The 20,088-nt window shown below is 40.9% G+C and overlaps 1 protein-coding gene across 5 annotated transcripts in view; it reads left to right on the forward strand.

The window, feature by feature from the left end:
- Positions 1-19,467, forward strand: part of MAJIN (membrane anchored junction protein) — a 28,184-nt gene extending 8,717 nt beyond the window's left edge. For 2 of the 5 annotated variants that reach the window (XM_043919540.1, XM_043919535.1), the window contains exons 2-11: positions 798-915; positions 8,062-8,107; positions 10,895-10,970; positions 11,147-11,272; positions 12,089-12,120; positions 12,420-12,511; positions 14,060-14,123; positions 17,613-17,685; positions 18,464-18,581; positions 19,130-19,467. In XM_043919540.1, coding sequence (XP_043775475.1) covers positions 815-915; positions 8,062-8,107; positions 10,895-10,970; positions 11,147-11,272; positions 12,089-12,120; positions 12,420-12,511; positions 14,060-14,123; positions 17,613-17,685; positions 18,464-18,581; positions 19,130-19,175 — 774 coding nt within the window. In that variant the 5' untranslated portion in view covers positions 798-814 and the 3' untranslated portion in view covers positions 19,176-19,467. The remainder of the gene's footprint in view (positions 1-797; positions 916-8,061; positions 8,108-10,894; positions 10,971-11,146; positions 11,273-12,088; positions 12,121-12,419; positions 12,512-14,059; positions 14,124-17,612; positions 17,686-18,463; positions 18,582-19,129) is intronic. The other 3 variants (XM_043919550.1, XM_043919559.1, XM_043919568.1) reach the window with 3 other exon arrangements.
- Positions 19,468-20,088: the final 621 nt, after the last annotated feature.

The raw sequence follows: 20,088 nt of genomic DNA on the forward strand, positions 1-20,088 counted from the left end.
TGTGGCACAGGGTACTCTCGTAAGTGGTGAAGAAGAATAGTTGAGAGGTGTGGAAGATAAGGCATTCCTTGGCAAGACTTTAAAACGTTAGTATACATCCTTAATTTATTGCATTGGCTGTAGCAGGAAGGTGTGCTAATTCCTAAACATCATAGAAAATTAACAGCAGAGGTGTTCCCAATTGCCTCTTATTGGTGCATCTTTTGAACTGTGTCATTGTTTGATTTGAGCCCTCTTCACGCTGGCCTAGGTTCCAGAGAAAATGGGGGCAAGGGATGAGAACAGATTCAAGAGATATTTGGGAGATAGATTTAATCCTAACAAAAACCCTGTTATCATCAGATGTTAGTATCATTACTCTCATGGAAGAGAAGTAATTTGTACAAGGTCATAAGGTAAACGGCAAAAGTTTCGCTTAGGTCTCCTGACTTCAAGTGTAAAGATTATCTCAGAATATCATGTATCCTGTCCATGCAGGTGGGGAAATGGTCCAGGTAATTAATATTAAAACTGAGCCTGGGACATAGGCAGTGATACTGAGAACTGGACATTATACTGATGAAGAGATGCTACAGATTGGGCAGGCTTTATTCCCTATACATAAGGAACCATATTTAGCTTTTTAGTAATTCTTTATTTTTTTCCCATTTATTTTTATTAGTTGGAGGCTAATTACAATATTGTAGTGGTTTTTGTCATACATTGACATGAATCAGCCATGGATTTACATGTATTCCCCATCCCGATCCCCCCTCCCACCTCCCTTAGTAATTCTTTAATACTTCTATTTTATTTAGGTTACTGTTTGGAAGCAATGAGTTTAAAACCTTTCACCTACCCATTTCCAGAGACGAGATTTCTTCATGCAGGACCCAACGTGTATAAATTCAAAATTCGATATGGCAACAGCATCAGGTAATTTTAAAACTAGGAGGGTAGCCTTTACAAACACAGGTTAATACATTCCCACAGGTCATTCCTTCTCTGCCTTCACCAAGTCCGGGAGACTGGCTGAAGCAGCACCTTGTAGCTCTCTTTTCCAGGTATTTTATATTCTATATATTTATTATTCATATAAGTTTTTAAATTAGTAATAGCATACCTTTGGGGCAGTGGTTCTCAAATTACCTCAGGACCCCTTTGCACTCTTAAAATTGAGGCTTCCAAAGAGTTTTTGATTAAATGAGTCATACCTGTCAATATTTATCATATAAAAATCAAAAGAAAAATTTTAAATAATTACTTATTAATTTAAAAATATTATAACATTTTATTTAAAATAGCCATATTTTTAAAAATTAATAAGAAGATTGGCATTGTTTATATTCCTGGGACTACCCCAGGAATGCAAGGGTAGTTCAGTATACAAAAATCAATCAATATAATACACCACATTAATAGAAAGAAGAGAAAAAAGACCACATGACCCTCTCAATGGATGCAGAAAAGACATTTGACCAAATCTAGCACCCTTTCATGATAAAATGACTCAAACTAGGAATAGAAGGGAGCTTCCTCAATATAAAGTCAATATATGAAAAACCAACAGCTGACAACATACTCAATGGTGAAAAACTTGAGCTTTTTCCTTAAGATCAGGAACAAGATAAGGATGTCCACTTTCATCCCTTCTGTTCATCATAGTGCTAGAGTTCTAGCCGGAGCAATTAGTCAAGAAAAAGAAATAAAATGCATATAAATTGGGAAGGAAGAAGTGAAACTATCTCTGTTTGCAGATGACGTGATTTTTTTTTTCTTTTTTGGTTGTACCACATGGCTTGTGAGATCTTAGTTCCACAACAAGGGATTGAACTTGAGCTTTTGGCAGTGAAAGCATGGAGTCCTAACCACTAGACTGCCAGGGAATTCCTGACATGATCTTATATGTGGAAAAAGCTAAAGAATCCACACAAACCAATAAAAAACTGTTAAACCTTATCAATGAATTCAGCAAAGTTATACTAAATCAACATCAGTTGATTTGTATACACTAGCAGTAAATTAGCAGTAATTTCTGAAAAGAAAATTAAGAAAACAATTTTGCTTACAATAGTATCACAAAGAAAAAATTCTTAACAATAAATTCAACCAATGAGGTACAAGACTCGCACACTGAAAACTAAAAATATTTCTGAGAGAAATTAAAGGAGATCTAAATAGAAAGACCTCTGTGGGAATTCCATGGTGATCTAGTGGTTAGGACCCAGCACTTCCACTGTCAGAGCTGGGTTTAATCCCTGGTCAGGGAATTTAAGATTCCACAAGCCATGCAGAGAGGCCAAAAAAATTAATTAGATATCTGTGTTCATCGATTGGAAGACTTAATATTGTTAAGATGGGAGTTCCCTGGCAATCCAGTGGTTGGGACTCTGTGCTTTCACTGCCAGGGGCAGAGGTTTGATCCCTGGTTAGGGAACTGTTAATAAGATCCTGCATTTTCTGTGGTGCAGCCAAATATATATATTGTTAAGATGAAAACGGTACTCAAGCAATCAGCAGATTCAATGTAATCCCTAGCAAAATCCCAGTGGCACTTTTTTTGAACCTAAAATTCATATGGAATTTCAAGGGATCCCAAATAGCCAAAACAATCTTGGAAAAGAACAGATTTGGAGTACTCATACTTGCCAATTAAAAAACTTCATACAAAGCTACAAGTAATCAAAAAGTGTGATACTGCATAAGGACAGACATATAGACCGATAAATAGTATAGAATTGAGAGCCCAGAAATAAAACCTCACTAATATCTATGGTCAGTTGATTTTTGTGTGTGTGTGTGTGTGTAATAAAGTTTTATTAAAGTATAAAGGAGATAGAGAAAGCTTCTGACATAGGCATCAGAAGGGAGTAAAAGAGTACCCCCTTTGCTAGTGTTACCAATGGAGTTATATACTCTCCAATGAATCCAAAGAATGTCTGGAGGTTGTAAAGACCTCACCAGACCTACTCCCATAATTTACATTTTAAGATAACAGAGTTGGCCAGAAGATTTAATCCAAAGATCATCCTCAGGCAGGATACATCCTTGTAAAGACCAGACCTACTCCCATAATTTATGTTTTAAGATAACAGAATTAGCCAGAGGGTTTAATTCAAAGACTGTCCTCAGGCAGGATACATTATTGTTATATAATCCTAAGGAATGTAGAGGAAAAAAAGTAAAAAAGTTTGTCCTTTCTTCCTCCTTGAATATCCCAGACCTCTCTCTCCTTGGGGACCCCTAGACTTCTTATCAAACTGCCTAGGAAATGACTCTCTCATTCCCCCCTTTTCTTTTAGGAGAATTATGTTGCCTAGGGAAAAGGGGCGTCGTTCTCATTCCATAACTGCTTCCGAGCTGACAAGGGGCGTTGTCCCTAAATTGGTGAGGCAACATATCCTCCTAATCCTCATAGTGAGGATGTCTGATCCAGGGGCTCCAAGTAATAGTTGGAGGAGGCTGTGGCACTCATAGGAGCTCGGACAACTATTTGTAAATTAAAAGCTTTTAGACAGAAAACCCCATAATACAGTTACAGAGGTAAGGCAAAATAGTCATTAAACCAAGTTAAAATCAAAATGAAAAGTCACATTATGTCCATAGTTACATCAGTCCATCTTAAGGTTGTTAGATGTCATCAGTTTAAGAAGAGGCATCACATGCGATTGTTGAAGGTATTGCAGACTTGGAGAAAGTCCTTTCCTTGAAGTGGAGATGTTCACCATGGAACGCCTTCCACTGATGAAGAGGGGAGTGCTCCGCAGACCCAGCAGTTAGACCGATTGTGGAATGCAGCATAGGAGTGAGTCCAGGACAGGAAGGCATTGTCTTGAGGATCAAACGGCAGACTCAGGATTTCTGGAGTCAGCAGAAGTAGGCTCACATAGATTATCGGGCCCATCTTGTCCTGAAGGATCCCGGACGAGCCCCCAAGATGAAAGGTTGTTGCTGAAAGATAAGACGCGGGATTCTTGGCCTCCGGAGGAGACAAATTTAATCCGGGGCCAGAGACGAGGCTGGATCGCTCAGAGCTTTTGTGTAATAAAAGTTTTATTAAAGTATAAAGGAGATAGAGAAAGCTTCTGACATAGGCATCAGAAGGGGGCAAAAGAGTACCCCCTGGTCAATTGATTTTTGACTAGAATGCCAAGAGCATTCGATGGGAAAGAACAGTTTCTTTAACAAATGGTTCTGGGAAAACTGGATATCCACATGCAGAAGAATAAAGTTAGACCCTTATCTTACACAATATACTATAGTTAACTAAAAATGGATCAAAGACCTAAATAAGAGCTAAAACTAAAACTCTTAGAAGAAAACATAGGGGCAAATCTTTATGACTTCGGATTTGGCAGTGGTTTCTTAAATACAACACCAAACACACAGGCCTCAAAAGAAATGAGATGAATTGGACTTAGTTGATTTTATAAAATTTATATGTATAAGAACGCTACTAACAGAATGAAAAGGAAAACCACAGATGAGAGAAGATATTTGCAAATCATATATCTGATAAGAGCTTAATATCCAGAATATATAAAGAATTACAACTCAACAACAAAAAGATAAACAATCCAATTGAAAATGGATAAAGGACTTGAATAGATATTTCTCTAAAGAAGATAAACAAATGGCCAGTAAGCACATGAAAAGATGCTCAATATCTTTAGTCACTAGGAAAATGCAAATAAATCAAAATTGCAGTGATATACCACTTCACACCTACTAGGATAGCTATAATTAAAAAACAAAACAACAGTTGTTGACAAGGATGTGGAGAAATTGGAACTTTCATACATTGCTGGTGGGAATATAAAATGATGCAGCTACTATGGAAAGTGGTTTAGCAGTTCCTCAAAAAGTTGAACATAAAATTACCATCAGTTCAGTTCAGTCCAGTTCAGTCGCTCAGTTGTGTCCGACTCTTTGCGACCTCATGAATCGCAACATGCCAGGCCTCCCTGTCCATCACCAACTCCGGGAGTTTACTCAAACTCATGTCCATCGAGTCGGTGATGCCATCTAGCCATCTCATCCTGTGTCGTCCCCTTCTCCTCCTGCCCCCAATCCCTCCCAGCATCAGGGTCTTTTCCAATGAGTCACCTCTTCACATGAGGTGGCCTAAGTATTGGAGTTTCAGCTTCAGCATCAGTCCTTCCAGTGAACACCCAGGACTTATCTTTAGGATGGACTGGTTGGATCTCCATGCAGTCCAAGGGACTCTCAGGAGTCTTCTCCAGCACCACAGTTCAAAAACATCAATTCTTCGGTGCTCAGCTTTCTTCACAGTTCAACTCTCACATCCATACATGACCACTGGAAAAACCATAGCCTTGACTAGACGAAACTTATGACCCAGCAATTTCATTCCTAGGTATATGCCTGTCGCAACAGGGCAAATCTTTTATGATTCTGCTTATATGAAATATTAAAATAGGAAAACTCATAGAGACAAGCTGGGTGGAGGGAAGAATGAGGAGTTATTGTTTAAAGAACACAATGTTTCTATTTGTGGAAATAAGTTTTAGAAATAGGTAGTGCTGACTGCAAGCCATGGTCTTGAATGTAATAGCTTATGGAAAAACCTGAACGAAATTTTTGGCCAACCCATTAATTAATGCCGCTGAATTATATACTTAAAAATAGTTAAAATGGAAAAGTTGAGGTTATATGTATTTTACCACAACTTTTAAATGTGTAATATTAATTTAAAAATAATGATATACCTATTAAGTTTTAATATATTTTTATTAAAAATAGCTATATACTCCAGTATTTTTGCCTGGAGAATCCCATGGACAGAGGAGCTTGGCAAGCTACAGTCCATGGAGTGGCAAAAGAGTCAAACACAACTTTGTGACTAAACCATATTTTCTAAAGCAAAAAATTAATGGGAGGATTGACATCACATTAAATTTCTGCAAATCTCATTAATATCTGGCTTAATAAAAAACTGCTAGATTATCATATTTGCTTTTACATTTATTCTGTTGTGAATTTTTTCTTTTGGTTGAATTACATGAAAAATTTAGCTTTACATATATATGTAGCCTTACATATATTTGCCGACAAAGGTCCATATAGTCAAAGCTATGGTTTTTCCAGTAGTCATGTATGGATGTGAGAGTTGGACTATAGAGAAGGCTCAGCACCGAAGAATTGATGCTTTCAAACTGTAGTGCTGGAGAAGACTCTTGAGAGTCCCTTGGACAGCAAGAAGATCAAACTAGTCAATCCTAAAGGAAATCAACTTTGAATATTTATTGGAAGGACTGATGCTGAAGCTGAAGCTCTAATCCTTTGGCCACCTGATGTGAAGAGCCAACTCATTGGAAAAGATCCTGATGCTGGGAAAGATTGAGGGCAGGAGGAGAAGGAGCAACAGAGGTGGTTGGACTGCATCATTGACTCAGTGGACATGAGTCTGAGCAAACTCCAGGAGATGGTGAAGGACAGGGAAGCCGGCATGCTGCAGTCCATGGGATTGCAAAGAGTTGGACACTACTAATCAGCTGAACAACAAATACTTGTAGTAGGGAAAGGTAGGAATATGTTAATAGTCTTCTCAGATCATTGTGGATATTCTTCCTTGGCCCTGCATCAAAACTTGACAAGTAAAGAAAACAAAAAAAAACAGAAAAGAAAAAAAAAAAAAAACACTTGACAAGTAATAGTTGTTTATTTTGTTTTTAAATTTTTATAATTTTTTTAAATTAAAAAAAATTTTTTTTAAATTTTGGCTGCACAATGCAACTTGTGGAATCTCAGTTTCAGGACCAGGGATTGAACCCCAGGCCATAGTAGTGAAAGTGCCGAGTCCTAACCACTAGACCACCAGGAAACTCCGTTTCATTTTTTAAAAATATAGTAGTTTTTTAAAGGTTAGTTGCAATGTGGAATCTGAAATTATATCACTGTACTTTTTGAACTCTGCAACATTAAAATCCATTGGTCTGTCTTGTTCTTTGAAAGCTGATCTATCTTTTACCTAGAATGATTTTGTAACATGAAGTGTTTCTATGGTCACTTGGAAAATATTGTTTCACTAGCTTATGCAGATTGTTCAAATGTCAACACACTTCATTATACAGTATCAAAAATCAAAAATCATATTTGCTAATATCACTGCCAACCTTATCAGAAAAATGTCTAAGTATTTGGAAGTTGTCAACCCCACAGTGGTGGATAAAAGTTTTCCACAATTCGAAGTTTTGCTTGAAATCCAAAAATTTACCCTTAACAACAAATACTGTCAGTTTTATTGATAAGCTCACTGTTCACTTTTGAGAAAATGTCTGTCACATTCCCTGGTCCGAATAAGCACCGTAGTTTATCTGTCAGCTGATCAGTCAAGTAAAATATGAAAAAGTAAGTGGTTCAGTTTGCAACTTAAACAGTCGTGCAGGCACTTCTCCTCAGGAGAACCATCATCTTCTGGTATGCTGCAGAAACACTTTATCCATACTTCCTGTTTTAGCACATAATATATTAAAAATGCATTATTTGGGGGGGTGAGATTTATAGAATTATTAAGGCTTTACTTCTTCCTCTAAGATATTAAATGAAATTGGAATTTTTTTTCCTGTGTGGTGGCAAAGATGGCTACAATTGCTAGTACAGTTTAGGGCAACTGACTAGATCTGTGCTAAGGCACCAGTATTTTCACCACCACAGATTTTGCAGTACTGATACAAATGTCAGCATAGTGAAAAAGGCAAGTAATATCTTAGTATTATTATGAAACTAGCTTTGCCCTTGGAGACTCCGTGAAAGGGTCTTGAGGACCCCTGTAGGTCCGCAGATTACACTTGTACTACTGGTCTAATCAATTATTAACTTCACCGGTGGAAAAGTCAGGTCTTGGCAGGGTAGTGGAGAAGATATTTTGGTACAGCCTCATACCGGTCTGCAGTCTACACCACCTAGTGAGCTCTTCTTCCCTTGAGCACTGAGTCAGCACACACAATTGTTATTTAGTTATGTTCCCTTAGCTCATTGGAAATGTCATTTTTACTAGAGTCTGTTGTCTCCAGAGCTTTTCTTCTTGGCTTACTTACTTCTTGTCTGTTTACCTTCTAGAGGGGAAGAGGCAGAAAACAAGGAAGTCATCGTCCAGGAGCTGGAGGTAGGGAGAGGAGCAGACAGCTTCTGGGAATGTTGTATTTTAAGCTGAGGATGCATCCCTACTTAGACTTTAGTTGTTTCCTACAAACTGAGTCACAATCTCTGCTTGATTATTTGACTTCTCCCTGCCACATTTCCTCTGCAGAGAAAGGTTACTGTTTTTCCAGGGAAATTAAAGCCTATACTGTTTCTCAATTTTCCTAGTTGAAGTGTCAGCACCTTTGAGGCTAAGAGTTATTTTGTTTCCACTAGAGTTCCCAGCCATGGGCAGCTGTCTTTTGTGGCAGCTGGCATAGAGAAAGCATCCGGAGGACTGCTGCCTTCCAGGCCTCTGGGAAACCTCACCATCTCAACCACTGCCTGGTACTTGACGTTCAGGAAGCTCAACTGTAAATACACAGACAAGGCTGCTGTGTCTTCATTTTAATTGGAAACATTTGCATCTGCTGTATTTCCACTTCATTTTCATTCCTTTCCTACCCAACTCTAATGGCTTTAGATTTTCCCACAAGAAGAAGACAAAGAAGGTGGACAGATTTGTAAACTGGTGAAAGCATTGGACAAGGAATTAGAGTTCTGGGTGCTGGCCCTGGTTTCTAGTCCTGGCTGAGCCACTAAGAAATGTGTGAGCCTTAGCAAATCACTTATCTCTCTGGGTCTTATTCGCCTCATTCATAACATGAGAGTTTTAAACTAGTGTATTCTTTTCTAACTTCATGACTGAGTGATCTATGACTGTTGTGATTTATAAAGACATGTGCTGCCACATTTCAAAGAATTTGAATATAATTACATACACAAATGCAAAACTGTGAAACCAAAAAGTTGAGTCAAAGCCTTAAAGGTACTCTTTAGCTATGTGTTGAAAAATACATTAGGATCTTTGAGAACTTCAGAGGCATCATTATAAATAACAATTATTTTAACATAGGACCATGACAGTTATCTGCTTGTTTTAATTATGAGTAAAGCAAAATTTATTTCACTTTGCTTCACTTAATATGGGCAGAGAAAAGCTCAAGGCAGTAAAGGATTGCAAACAGTCATTAGAACCAATGAAACCTGGATTTGAACTCTAGTTCTGCCTTCACAGTACAATTTTTGGGAAATTTGTCTTCCTCATCTGAGACTGTTTCTTTACCTGTCAGTAGGATTGATAAATAATATCAGTTTTCAGGATTGTAGTGAGGTTTAGAAATAGACGTATGCAGTTCATGCTGCATAGTAGTTCATCTGATGGTAGCTAGAGAACACCTATATACATTTATAATCATATAAAAATGTTGCTTTTTTAAAACATTTATTGATTTATTTGGCTGCACCAGGTCTTAGTTTCAGGATCTTCAGTCTTTATTGCAGCATGCGAACCCTTTGTTGCAGCATGCAGAATCTAGTTCCCTGACGAGGGATCAAAACCAGGCCTCCTGCAATGGGAGTGTGGAGTCTTAGCCATTGGACCACCAGGGAATTCCCTAAAACTTTTTGAAGTGCTTTTTATTTTTATTTATTTTTTATTATTATTATTTTTTTTTCCAGTGGGTTTTGTCATACATTGATATGAATCAGCCATGGTGAAGTGCTTTTTATATGCTCCTTTTTTTTTAAACTCTCATTAGTTTTGAAGCAGAAGTTATCCTTTGTCATTCACTTAGAAAACATATATTGATAAGCAGTTTAGTCTAATGGTTAGGAGTGTAAGCTCTGGAGCCCCAGTGCCTGGGTTCGTGTCTTAACTTCATCTTTACTATCTGTGTAGCCTTCCATAAGTCACTGTACCTCTTTCTGTCTTAGTTTCTTTGTCAGTAAAATGAGGATAATAGAAATCTTTTATCTTAAAGGGTTCTTGAGTAGTGCTGAGTGCTTGGTCATGTCTGATTCTTTGCCCATATACTAATAAGCATAGGTTAATTAGAGACTAAATAATTAAGATTTAAAGAGAATAGAAGAAAAGGTTTGACATAAGCAAAAGCAAAATAAGTACATATAAATAAATACCAATATTATTCACTGGGGCTTTCCTGGTGGCTCAGATGGTAAAGAATCCACCTGTAATGGGGTTAATCCCTGGCTAGAGAAGATCCCCTGGAGAAGGGAATGGCTACCCACTCTAGTATTCTTGCCTGGAGAATTTCATGGACAGAGGAGCCTGGTGGGTTGCAGTCTATAGGGTCATAGAGAGTCCAACAGAACTGAGCAACAAATCCAGTATCTATTTGTTGAGGACCTGTTATGCTTCATCCACTATGGTAGAGAAGGGATGCTGAGATAAATCAGGTATATATTCTACTTCAAGAAGATTTCTTAGTAAAGAAAATAAAAATATGTGCATAGAGGGAATTCTCTGGCAGTCCAGTGGTTAGGTCTCAGCACTTTCACTGCCGGGCCAGAGTTCAATCTCTGGTCAGGGAATTAAGATTTCACAAGCCTGGAGGCACAGAAGGGAAAAAAAAAAAAAAAGATGCATGGAATATACTAAAGGCCCAAGGCTAACTACTGTGAAATTTGAGACCTATAGTTAATTCAACTTGGGAAATCAGGGAAAATTTTGTGGAGGACATGGCTTTTGAGTTGTGCCATAAAAGGGTAAGTAGAATTTAGTCATATGATGATAGACTAAAAGGGTATTTCAGGCAAGAGCAGAGAAGTGGAGAAGTGGAAGGTATACTCAGGGAACAGCTAGCAGTTTGACTTTGAAAGAGTGTAGGGTATGTGAAGAGCAGTGATAAAGATAAATTGACAGATCGGCTGAAATTAGTCTTAAAGTTATTTCACATTTTTGTTTTTTCAGGATTCTATTCGTGCAGTCTTAGGAAACCTGGATAATTTACAGCCATTTGCTACAGAACACTTTATTGTATTTCCCTGTATCCTTTCTTTCCTGGGTGGAAATGAACTACAATTCACACTGTAGTTTCAAGTGGAAGCAGCAAACCCATGCAGTTTGGAGGGTAGGTCAAGGAAAGGAGATGGAGTCTTTTCTCTAAAATAGTACTCAGGGATTCATACTGGCTACATCCTCACTCCTTAGCACATTTCCCAGATAAAAGCAAATGGGAAAGAGTGTCCCATCTGAAGTTCAAACATGGGGAAACTGTCTTGGTCCCTTATCCATTTGTTTTCACTCTGTACGTGGAGATGAAATGGTTTCATGAAAATCTGTCACCAGGTAAGTAGAAGGCTGGAAGTGTAGGTAGTGGAGAAGGAAAAGGGGGAGGTTGAACATCCACAGGTTAGCAGAGCTGAAATAGTGGTGAAATAGCCAGATTGAGCCTGAACACTGACGCTGCAGAAGTCCGGAGCGTGTCCTCCAAGCCAGGCTGCCTGGTTCAAATCTTGGTGGATTTGCCACTTAAGAGTGTGTAACCTTAGATAAATTACTCAATCTTTGTATGCCTCCTTTGTGAAATGGTGAAAACTAATAATAGTCATTGAGTTGTTGAAAATATTAAATGTGTACTCGGAAATGGAAAGTACAGTGTGACTTAGGGTAATAACTCAATGAAAAATAACCTATGATATAAATAATTCCTTCCATTTTAGAGTATTTAATGACTTTCATCTTAGTAATATCTTAAAGATATCTCCCAATTTTTAATCTCTGGGGGCCATTGCTATTTTTACAAATAGAGGGACAAGGAGACATCTACCAGTCTGATTTGGAAAAAAAAAGTACAAAGGCATTATCTCAAAATACCTCAATTCATTTGTCACTGATGCCATAAGTTCCACCTTTTTTCTTTCATAATAGGGATCATCCCCTTTTAAGTGACTTATTGTTATAATATTATCTGTGTCAGACTTTTTAGCTTGTAGATGACAATAAAATAAGGGAGAAAAAAAGTTTGAAGACAGTAATTCTAGGAAAAGTGATACCAGGTGAAAGGGAAAAGGGCACACACCAAAGGTTTATCTAGGACCAGTTCTAAGAAGTCAGTGAAGAAACAGCCTTGCTTCATTATGATATTCAAATTTCCTATTGTAGGAAAATCAGTGAACAGCAGTCCTCTTGGGTTGGTAAGTTTGCCTTTTCTGTATGAAATGAAAATTGCCTTTATTGCCTCTTATTATCTCATGTTTTGCTGTTGAATCTTCTTTTTTGCCCCTTGGTTGTTGCCCAGGTCCAATAAGAATTGTATACTTGAGAATTTTTTATCTTCTTGGCTAGATTTCTGAGACTTTGTCTGTCCTTACTTACAAAGCTGATGTTAAAAGCTGCCTTTGGCAATTTAAAGATGGGCAGTTCTCTTAACGGTGCCCTCATGTGAGCAACTCTGGAAAAGGAAGAGTCTCAGGAAACTGGTTGCTCTCTGAAGGTCCTAGAAGAGAGGAAAGCAGCAGAAGCTGTGCTGAAGAAACGAAAACTCAGAGAAGTGCCCAGCTCCCTAGCCAGGCCAGAGCTGGACAGGTCAGTGGTGTTGGGTGAGGCGCTGAACCCTGCATTTGAGTTAGGCCTTGCCCTCTGTTGGGGCGAGTCACTCTGTCTCAGGGCTTCATTCATAGCTGCTATTCGGGTGGGTGGACTAAGGGAAGGAAGCAAGTTGGTATTTGCAATGTAATTTGCAAATCTACTTCCTCAGCAAAGTAGAATTCTTCTGTTTATTATTCTCAGTGAGGACTAAGGGAGTTCCCTGGTGGTCCAGTGGTTAGGACTCTGCGTTTCTACTGCAGGGGCCACAGGTTCCATCCCTGGTTGGGGAACTAAGATCTTGGTGGCTCGGGGGTAACGCATCCACCTGCCGATGCAGGAGACGCAGGTCTGATCCCTGGGTCGGGAAGATCCCCCGAAGAAGGAAATGGCAACCCACTCCAGTGTTCTTGCCTGGGAAATCCCACGGATAGAGGAGGCTGGCAGGCTGCAGTCCACGGGGTCTCAAAGAGTTGGACAGGACTGAGCCGCTAAACAACAAGCCGAGCAGTGCAGCCAAAAAAGAGAAAGGAAAAAGAAAAGGCACTCAGAAGGCATAAGATCTGAAGCCCCACAGTATTATACATGAACATAGAGAAAGCCTCAAAAGAGTGAGAACGAATAAAATATAATCTTATTTTATGTAGTGAGCAGTATATCTTTGTGCCTGCTCTCACTTTTCCGGCAGGTGTGGGTGGTTGTGTCTGCTGCATGCGGAGCCTGTGCAGCTTTTGGAACTCTACCTTAAGAGGTCGTACAGGCCGAAACATAGTTGTCTGTAAGAGGGTATGCCTCAATTACTGGCTGAAGTGCTGCAGATTACGGGGAGTGTTAAGCACAACTTTTAACATGTTGAAGTTACTAATGTAGGGGCTACTTATTTCTTCTTTTGATTCTCTGTCAGGGACAGAATGAGTCAGTAAGACAATTCAGTTGTTCATATTAGCACCCACAGAGAGATGCTGGAATAATCCAAGGTATGGTTTGCTCCCCAACCCAAAGTGCTTTCAGCTCAGGTTCACAGAAAGCAGCTGTTCTTTTCCTGGTACTATGTGGGCACCAAGACATACAAGGGCAGTGGGGACGTATGGGGCTGTGAGGGTGGACCACGAAGGAGCTGACCCCTACACTGTCCAAACGCACATGTCAGTGAAGAGGTGGGAAATTCCTTTCCCAGACAGGTACAATGTGAGGGTGCTTAGAGGTATGAAGTTTTGCTTGGTTCTGTTTGACTGAATTTTTCACAGAGATGGGGCCTCATATCTTCCCTTTCTCTGTGTTTTGATGCCCAAGCAAATATTTCAAAATCCTGCTGTCAATCACATTTTCCCTTTCTCAACCCCTAGATTCCCAAGTGTCTCAAATTGTGATTCTCCTATGAATTAAAGCATCACCCAAAGAGAATTTGGCCACACAATTTATTCTGCAGGCCAGGAGTGGCATAAAAATAGCCAACCTGCTGAAATATTCATCTGGGACACTTTTGCTTGAATGTGATGATGTTGCCGCTGCCAGTAATGTTTCTTGGGCTTTTTTCTCCCACTTTAGGGCCAAGATGGGGACTTCCAGTCAAGGGCTCAGCAAAAAGAAGCCCCCTATGGAAACCAGGAGGGTATGCACCAAAATGGAGACTTCAAGATTCTTGGCTATTTCTGTTTGGTTACGAGTCAGGATTCCTGTTACCAGCACATCTTGGTCCTAAGCACAGACTGAATTCACTGCACTCATTCTCAGGTTTCCCTGTCTGCAGAACAGCTTTCAGCCATCCACCCTTGCCACAGCCTGTCCTAAATGTAGCTGCATAATACACACATTGATGAGTCCTTTTGTTGAAAAGCCTTCTCTTAGCTTAAAGAGCTGCTTTTTTATACTCTGCAGTTGAAAAAGAAAATAGGTCTGTTGAGTTGAGGTGAGATCCAGTGTAGAATTTTTTTTTTTTTTCGAAAGCTTTTTGCCCTCATCTGCACTGGAGTCTGAGTCTGGGAACATCTAATTTTTACAGACAAAATAGGTTTGTATCAGCACAGGATACTGGCAAAAGAAAACTTCATTTAGAGCAGTGATGGGTGGGCCTCAATAATACTTGATTCATTTTGTGAGGTCTGTTCTCCATTTAGATATTCATACATCTGCTACTCCTCCATTTTAGGGCTTCTTTTCCATAATAGTCCCTAAAATAATGCCCTTTTTCCTTGAAATAGCTGTTATTTGTGACTTTTCTGACTCTCCACCATAGCTCCAAAGCAACTCTGACCTTTATTTCCTAGCTCACCTCCCTCACCTTCCTAGGATCCAAAACATGATCAGTTATTGAGTAAACATTTACATATTCATTCATGCAGCAAACATTTATTGAGTATCTACTGTGTGCCAAGTACTGACAAGCACACTCTCCCCTAAAAGTGCTGAAAGTGTAAAGCTGGGCAGACAATTTATGATAAGTGTGCTATGAACAGGAATAAAGGAAGCCCAGGGGACAAAGGGACCACAAAGGAGAACCTCACTGAGACGAGGTGGATGTGAGAGAGTTCCCAGAGTAGGTCTTAAAGGTCTTAAAGCCACCTTCAAGATCACAGGAACTCCCTAAAACATTTTTAAGCAGAAAACTGAAGTGAGTTTCATTTCTAAACAATTCTGTCCCCTGTTTGCCATGCATTGCGTTAGGTGCTGGGGTGTACACAAACATATAAAATCTAGTTTTTTCCCAGGAGTTTACCGTTTAGTTGGAGTAGAGTGAACCCTTAAAGATGAAGACCTCTGCCTCTGTAGGCAGGGGCAGGGTTCAGAGTCACGTTATACCCATGGCCAACTGGCCCGTGGAGTGATTTTAGCAGATGGTTTCCCTCTGTGCTCTCATCCTTTCGAGAGGGAAGAAGAAGAATTTAGAAAGTACAGGAAGAGTACATGAAGCTCTGGAGAACAAAGACACTTTATACAACCAAGATAATTACTATTAAAGAACACTTCCCTCACTCTCTACCCTTTGTACCTTCCTATTCTTAGTCTGACGCATCATTTCCCTAAAGAACCCACAGTTTCTTAACTCAACATAATTACCTTGTTAACCTGATACCGGGTTAGAAAAAACTCTGAGAAAAAAAGAAAAGGAACATGTTTATTGATTTTGACTCAAAGCCCAAATGGTCTCCATTGTAGACCCTGTTCCCAGAGAGCAGACGTCTCCTAAATTAACGTGATCACAGTGACTGTTAGTGCAAGTCACTTGAGCCGGAAGAATCAAACTTGCTGCTATGGTCCAGTGCTTAATATCTTCGCTCCCCTTTGGGGGAAGTTAAGGTGTAGAAACACAGTATGGATTGTGCACATCTGTACACATAGGGAGCCTGTGCAGGGAAAGCTTAGAATACAACACGTACCTGAATAAGGTCTCGGTTTCATCAGAGGTGTCTTGGGAGAATGGCTAAGAAGGGCAGACTCATTCCTTTTGTCACTTCAGCTCCCAGATCTAGAGATCTAGACTTTAAAAGGATAAAAAATGGAAGAGAGCAGATGAATGGTCCAGAAGGCAAACAGACTGCCGTGCATGTAGCTTTCTTTTCCGCCTCTGCTTGAACTGCACTTCCAAGCAGAGGTGGCCCTGAACGTACAGGGGACAGCTTTGCATCAGGTTTTCAGGGTATTGTGTGTGGCTGGATGTCCTGGATGGTACCCTCAGTTTTATTTCAGGCTATAATGTTTTTCCTCTCTTACAACATTTGCCTGAGGAAACCTCTGTCAAGATTTCAGGAGAGCACAAAGACTCTCTTACCATGGAAATTTCCACTGGTTCAGAGATAGGCTGTACCTCTGCTCCAGGGCCTTTGCCCTTCCGGTCCCCACTTCCAGCCTTAGTAGATGCTTTCCTTAGGACCAATGCAACAGGATTTAAATTGCAAACTGTAGTTTCCTTAAGTTCATGAGAATCATTCCCTCAAGCTAGAAATCATATCTAGGTCCTCTAAATTCCCCTCCACCCTATATAGAAGTGAGAGGTAGTCTCTTTCTGCCCAAGAGTTCTTTTCACTTTTATAGGAGTATGACTTAGGTGGCTGCCCATGTGGTCTGGGATTTAAGGGTTTGTGGAAGAGCTTACCAGCAGTATCAGCTCATGCTTAGCATGGAGGACCTGTCCTCCCTTTCCTGGCAATGCTGTGCCTCTGCCCCTGTGATATACCCTGACAGTCGGCAGCCCCTTGCTACAGAATTCTTCACTGGCAAAATGGCTCAAGGAACTCCCCAGCACTGCTGGGTAGTCAAGCCTCAGGTTTTGCCTCAATGAGGGAAGTGACCAGTTGTCAGTGTTTCCCAAAAAGAAATATATAAACTGTTTCTGACTATCAAGGTGTCTCAGAGAATATTATAGGCTCGGAACCAGGCTACAGAGTGTCCCCTTCAAAGTACAAAGGAAGGTCTATACGGCAGTAGCACAGGGAGAAATAATAAGATTGTGTTGTAGTATGCTGGCTGCTTATGCCACAGTCATGTTTCTGCTGGCTCTAGCCATGTTGATCATATTTACATGTTAATGGCAATGTGCTCTTGTACATCATGTCCTTGTCTGGAATGCCCTGTTCTCTTTGACTCCTTGATGCTGTCCATCGAGGCCCCACTTAAATAACACTTCCCCTGTGAAGTCTTCTGTGTCTAACCACTACCCACTCTCTTCACATCCTTCTCAGCAACCACAGCACTCTATATAGACTGATAGGGTAGTCTTATCACACTGACTTATAGTACTTAGTTTATATGTCAGTTTTACCACATAGATTATACTTTTCTCCAAGGTAAAATAAAGGTCCTCCTGATTTCTGAAACCTTGAAATTCTGTCCTTGGCAATAGCTGGCACTCAGAAACATGGAATGGTAAGGTACACCCTGCTTGGTTTGTTCTTGTCTGTTAAACATTATGATTTTAGAAGGACAGTGTTTGGGAAGCTGAAATGGGAAAAGGACAGTCCTATAGAAGGAAAAATAGATCCTGCCTGGGCAGTCTGAAGCCAGACCCCAGCACTGATGTGAAATCTCTTCACCAGCAAATAGCATTCAGACCCCCAAGCTGGAAAAGAGTAAAGTTTAAGACTTTTCTTGGTCTTTTCATCAGAACAGAGAAAGAAAAACCCAGCGAGAATGCCAGAAGACCCCAGCATTTGATGTCACTGATGTCCAGGACCAGGGTAGGTTCTGAGAAATTCATATTTGTTCTCCCCTAATAAGCATCCTGTCCTCTTTAGTCCCCTGATGAGCAAAGCAGCACGGAGCTCTGAGTCTGGGCACGCTCCGTGGGCGATGTGCCTTGCTCCCGTGGAGGTGCTTGTTGGCCATTCAGTCTGGGGGCGTGCTCTTGGGTAATAGAAGCCCCTGCAGTTCCCAAATGCAGTGAAAGGCAATGCATGTTCTTCTTGTGCTTCTGATAGCAAAATTGATGCTCCCACAGTTTCAGAACATTCCATATAAGTTTTACAGAAAAGTTGGGAGGGATATGCTTTGCTTTTCTATCCCAGAGAACAATCTCTGGGAAGCTTTCTCTCCTCCTCTTCTCTTTGGGGCATTAGTGTTAATATCGAAGGTGCAGATGGTGCTCGGCAGGGGCTGGGAATGCATGTCAGGTGTCGCCCTTTCTGCTTGCTGATCTTTCACTCAGCATGAGGATTCAGTATGGATGCAGTTATCACAGATGCAGGCACATGAGCAAAGTGAGTGCTCCAACAAGTTGTCAGTCCGTGTGTGGATACACAGCCACGGTAGGTGTCTAGGATTTGAGCGGACTTTGAAAATACTCCAAGGTCAGAATAGCCCCTTACTGAGCGGGGATGAAGTTGAGAAGATCAGAGCAAGCAGTGCATCTGGCTCCAGCCACCCTGGTTTGAGGCCGCCCTTGGCTCGTGCTCGCTGTCCTGCCTCCTCCTGCTCACGTGCAGGCCGCGCTCTCCCTGCCTGAGTGTCCCCTTGCAGATCCCAAGTGGGAGGACGGCCCAGTGGGGACGACTATCCCACCACCGCAGCAGAGCAGTCCACCTCCAGCTGAGGGGCCCGCAGAGCTGGGAACCAGTGGCTTCTTTGGGTTTCTGACGTAAGACAGACTTCTCTCCTGCCATTAAACTTACCCCCATGGAAGCTCTCAGGGATAGTAGACTAGAAAAGAAAGCAGATTACCCTTATAATCTCTATTTTGTGCAGAACAAATGATGGAAATGAGATAGAGCTTTAGGGTCCTAACTAACCTACCCCACCCTGATGTGCCCAGCATTGAATCTGATATCCTAAATGTTACTTGGAAAACTATTCTTATTGTGTTTGGGTTATTCAGTTGATTTCATTACTAAAATAGTTCCATTCTTCTCTCTGAACCTAGGCTCTGTCTTCAGAGTCCTTTTTGCAGAGTACAAAACAAATCCTTTCATCTATCTAAAGCTCAGCCGTCCCATTGCTATTGTTCTTTATTTATACATCCAGAGTATAATTTAACTTGGGTACCTTTTCAAATGCTGTTTTAGACTTGAATTTCCAATCAGTGGTCCCAGAGAAGAAATGCCCTAGCTAATAATAGAGCCCTAATGGGACCTGGGAGACAGGAACTGGACCTCTGGAGTCTCAACCTGCTCTGCTCTCCTTCTGCAGCTCTCTCTTCCCGTTTAGGTATTTCTTCAGAAAGAGCAGCCAGTGAGCCTCCTAAATGCAGCAGTGGGAAGAGCATTGGCTCCGGATGTGACCCTTCCCACTCTACTCTCTGCTATGACGTTCCAGTCAGGGAGAATGAAAGCCCCAGACTCCCTGAGTCCTCTTGTGGGTTTGTCCTGTCATTTGCCTCTTTACAAAGGAATGTCCTCCCCCAATTTAAATCACTAAGAGTGTAAGTTTCTAAAATGCTCTAGTCTGAGAATTTTACAGCCCAATGGGCCAGTTGGGTCTTTCATCTCTAGCACTTTGATTTCTAATGACAATAAATTATTTATGAAGCCTTATTGACTGAGTTTTAGTGGGGTAGAGAGAGAGCACTCTTTTCTCAAGATACAGGGATACAGTGGTTGACGGAACACTTTGGGCAGGCGGGGTCTGTACCTGACCTCACATCGGCAGCTCTCCCGGTGGGGTGAGAGGGCGGGGTGACAGGACGGGGTCTTGCAAGGCTCCGTGTCCTGAGTCCTGCTGCCCCTCAGGAAATCATGTCTTGTCAGTTCACCCCGTTCAGCCCCAAGATACAATCTCTTGGTAGATAAATTCTTCTCAGCTAGCTACTCCTTTGGCTTTTGACAGTAATGCAGACCAGTTTACTGGATTAACTTGAAGTCAGTGTAAGTTAGAGGCATTTTTTTAACTGTAGAGATGACCAGAATTAGAATAGGCCACTTTGTAAGGTAATGAGCCCTTGTCACTCCTGCTCTGAACAGAGCCGATTATCTGTCATGCTGGAAGTTTCTCATGGTGAATGGAGAAGTTAGGGCTGGACTGCTAAAGGGGTCTCTTGGAGACCGCTTGTTCTGATACCTTTCCCTTAGGTGGGGAGGACAGATGAGGTGGGCTACTGAAGGGCCTGGGACCTGAGGGGAGAAGGGCTGAAGGGGAAGTCACTGTGTGTG

This window comes from Cervus elaphus, chromosome 2 (assembly GCF_910594005.1).
Source record: "Cervus elaphus chromosome 2, mCerEla1.1, whole genome shotgun sequence".
NCBI lineage: Eukaryota > Metazoa > Chordata > Mammalia > Artiodactyla > Cervidae > Cervus > Cervus elaphus.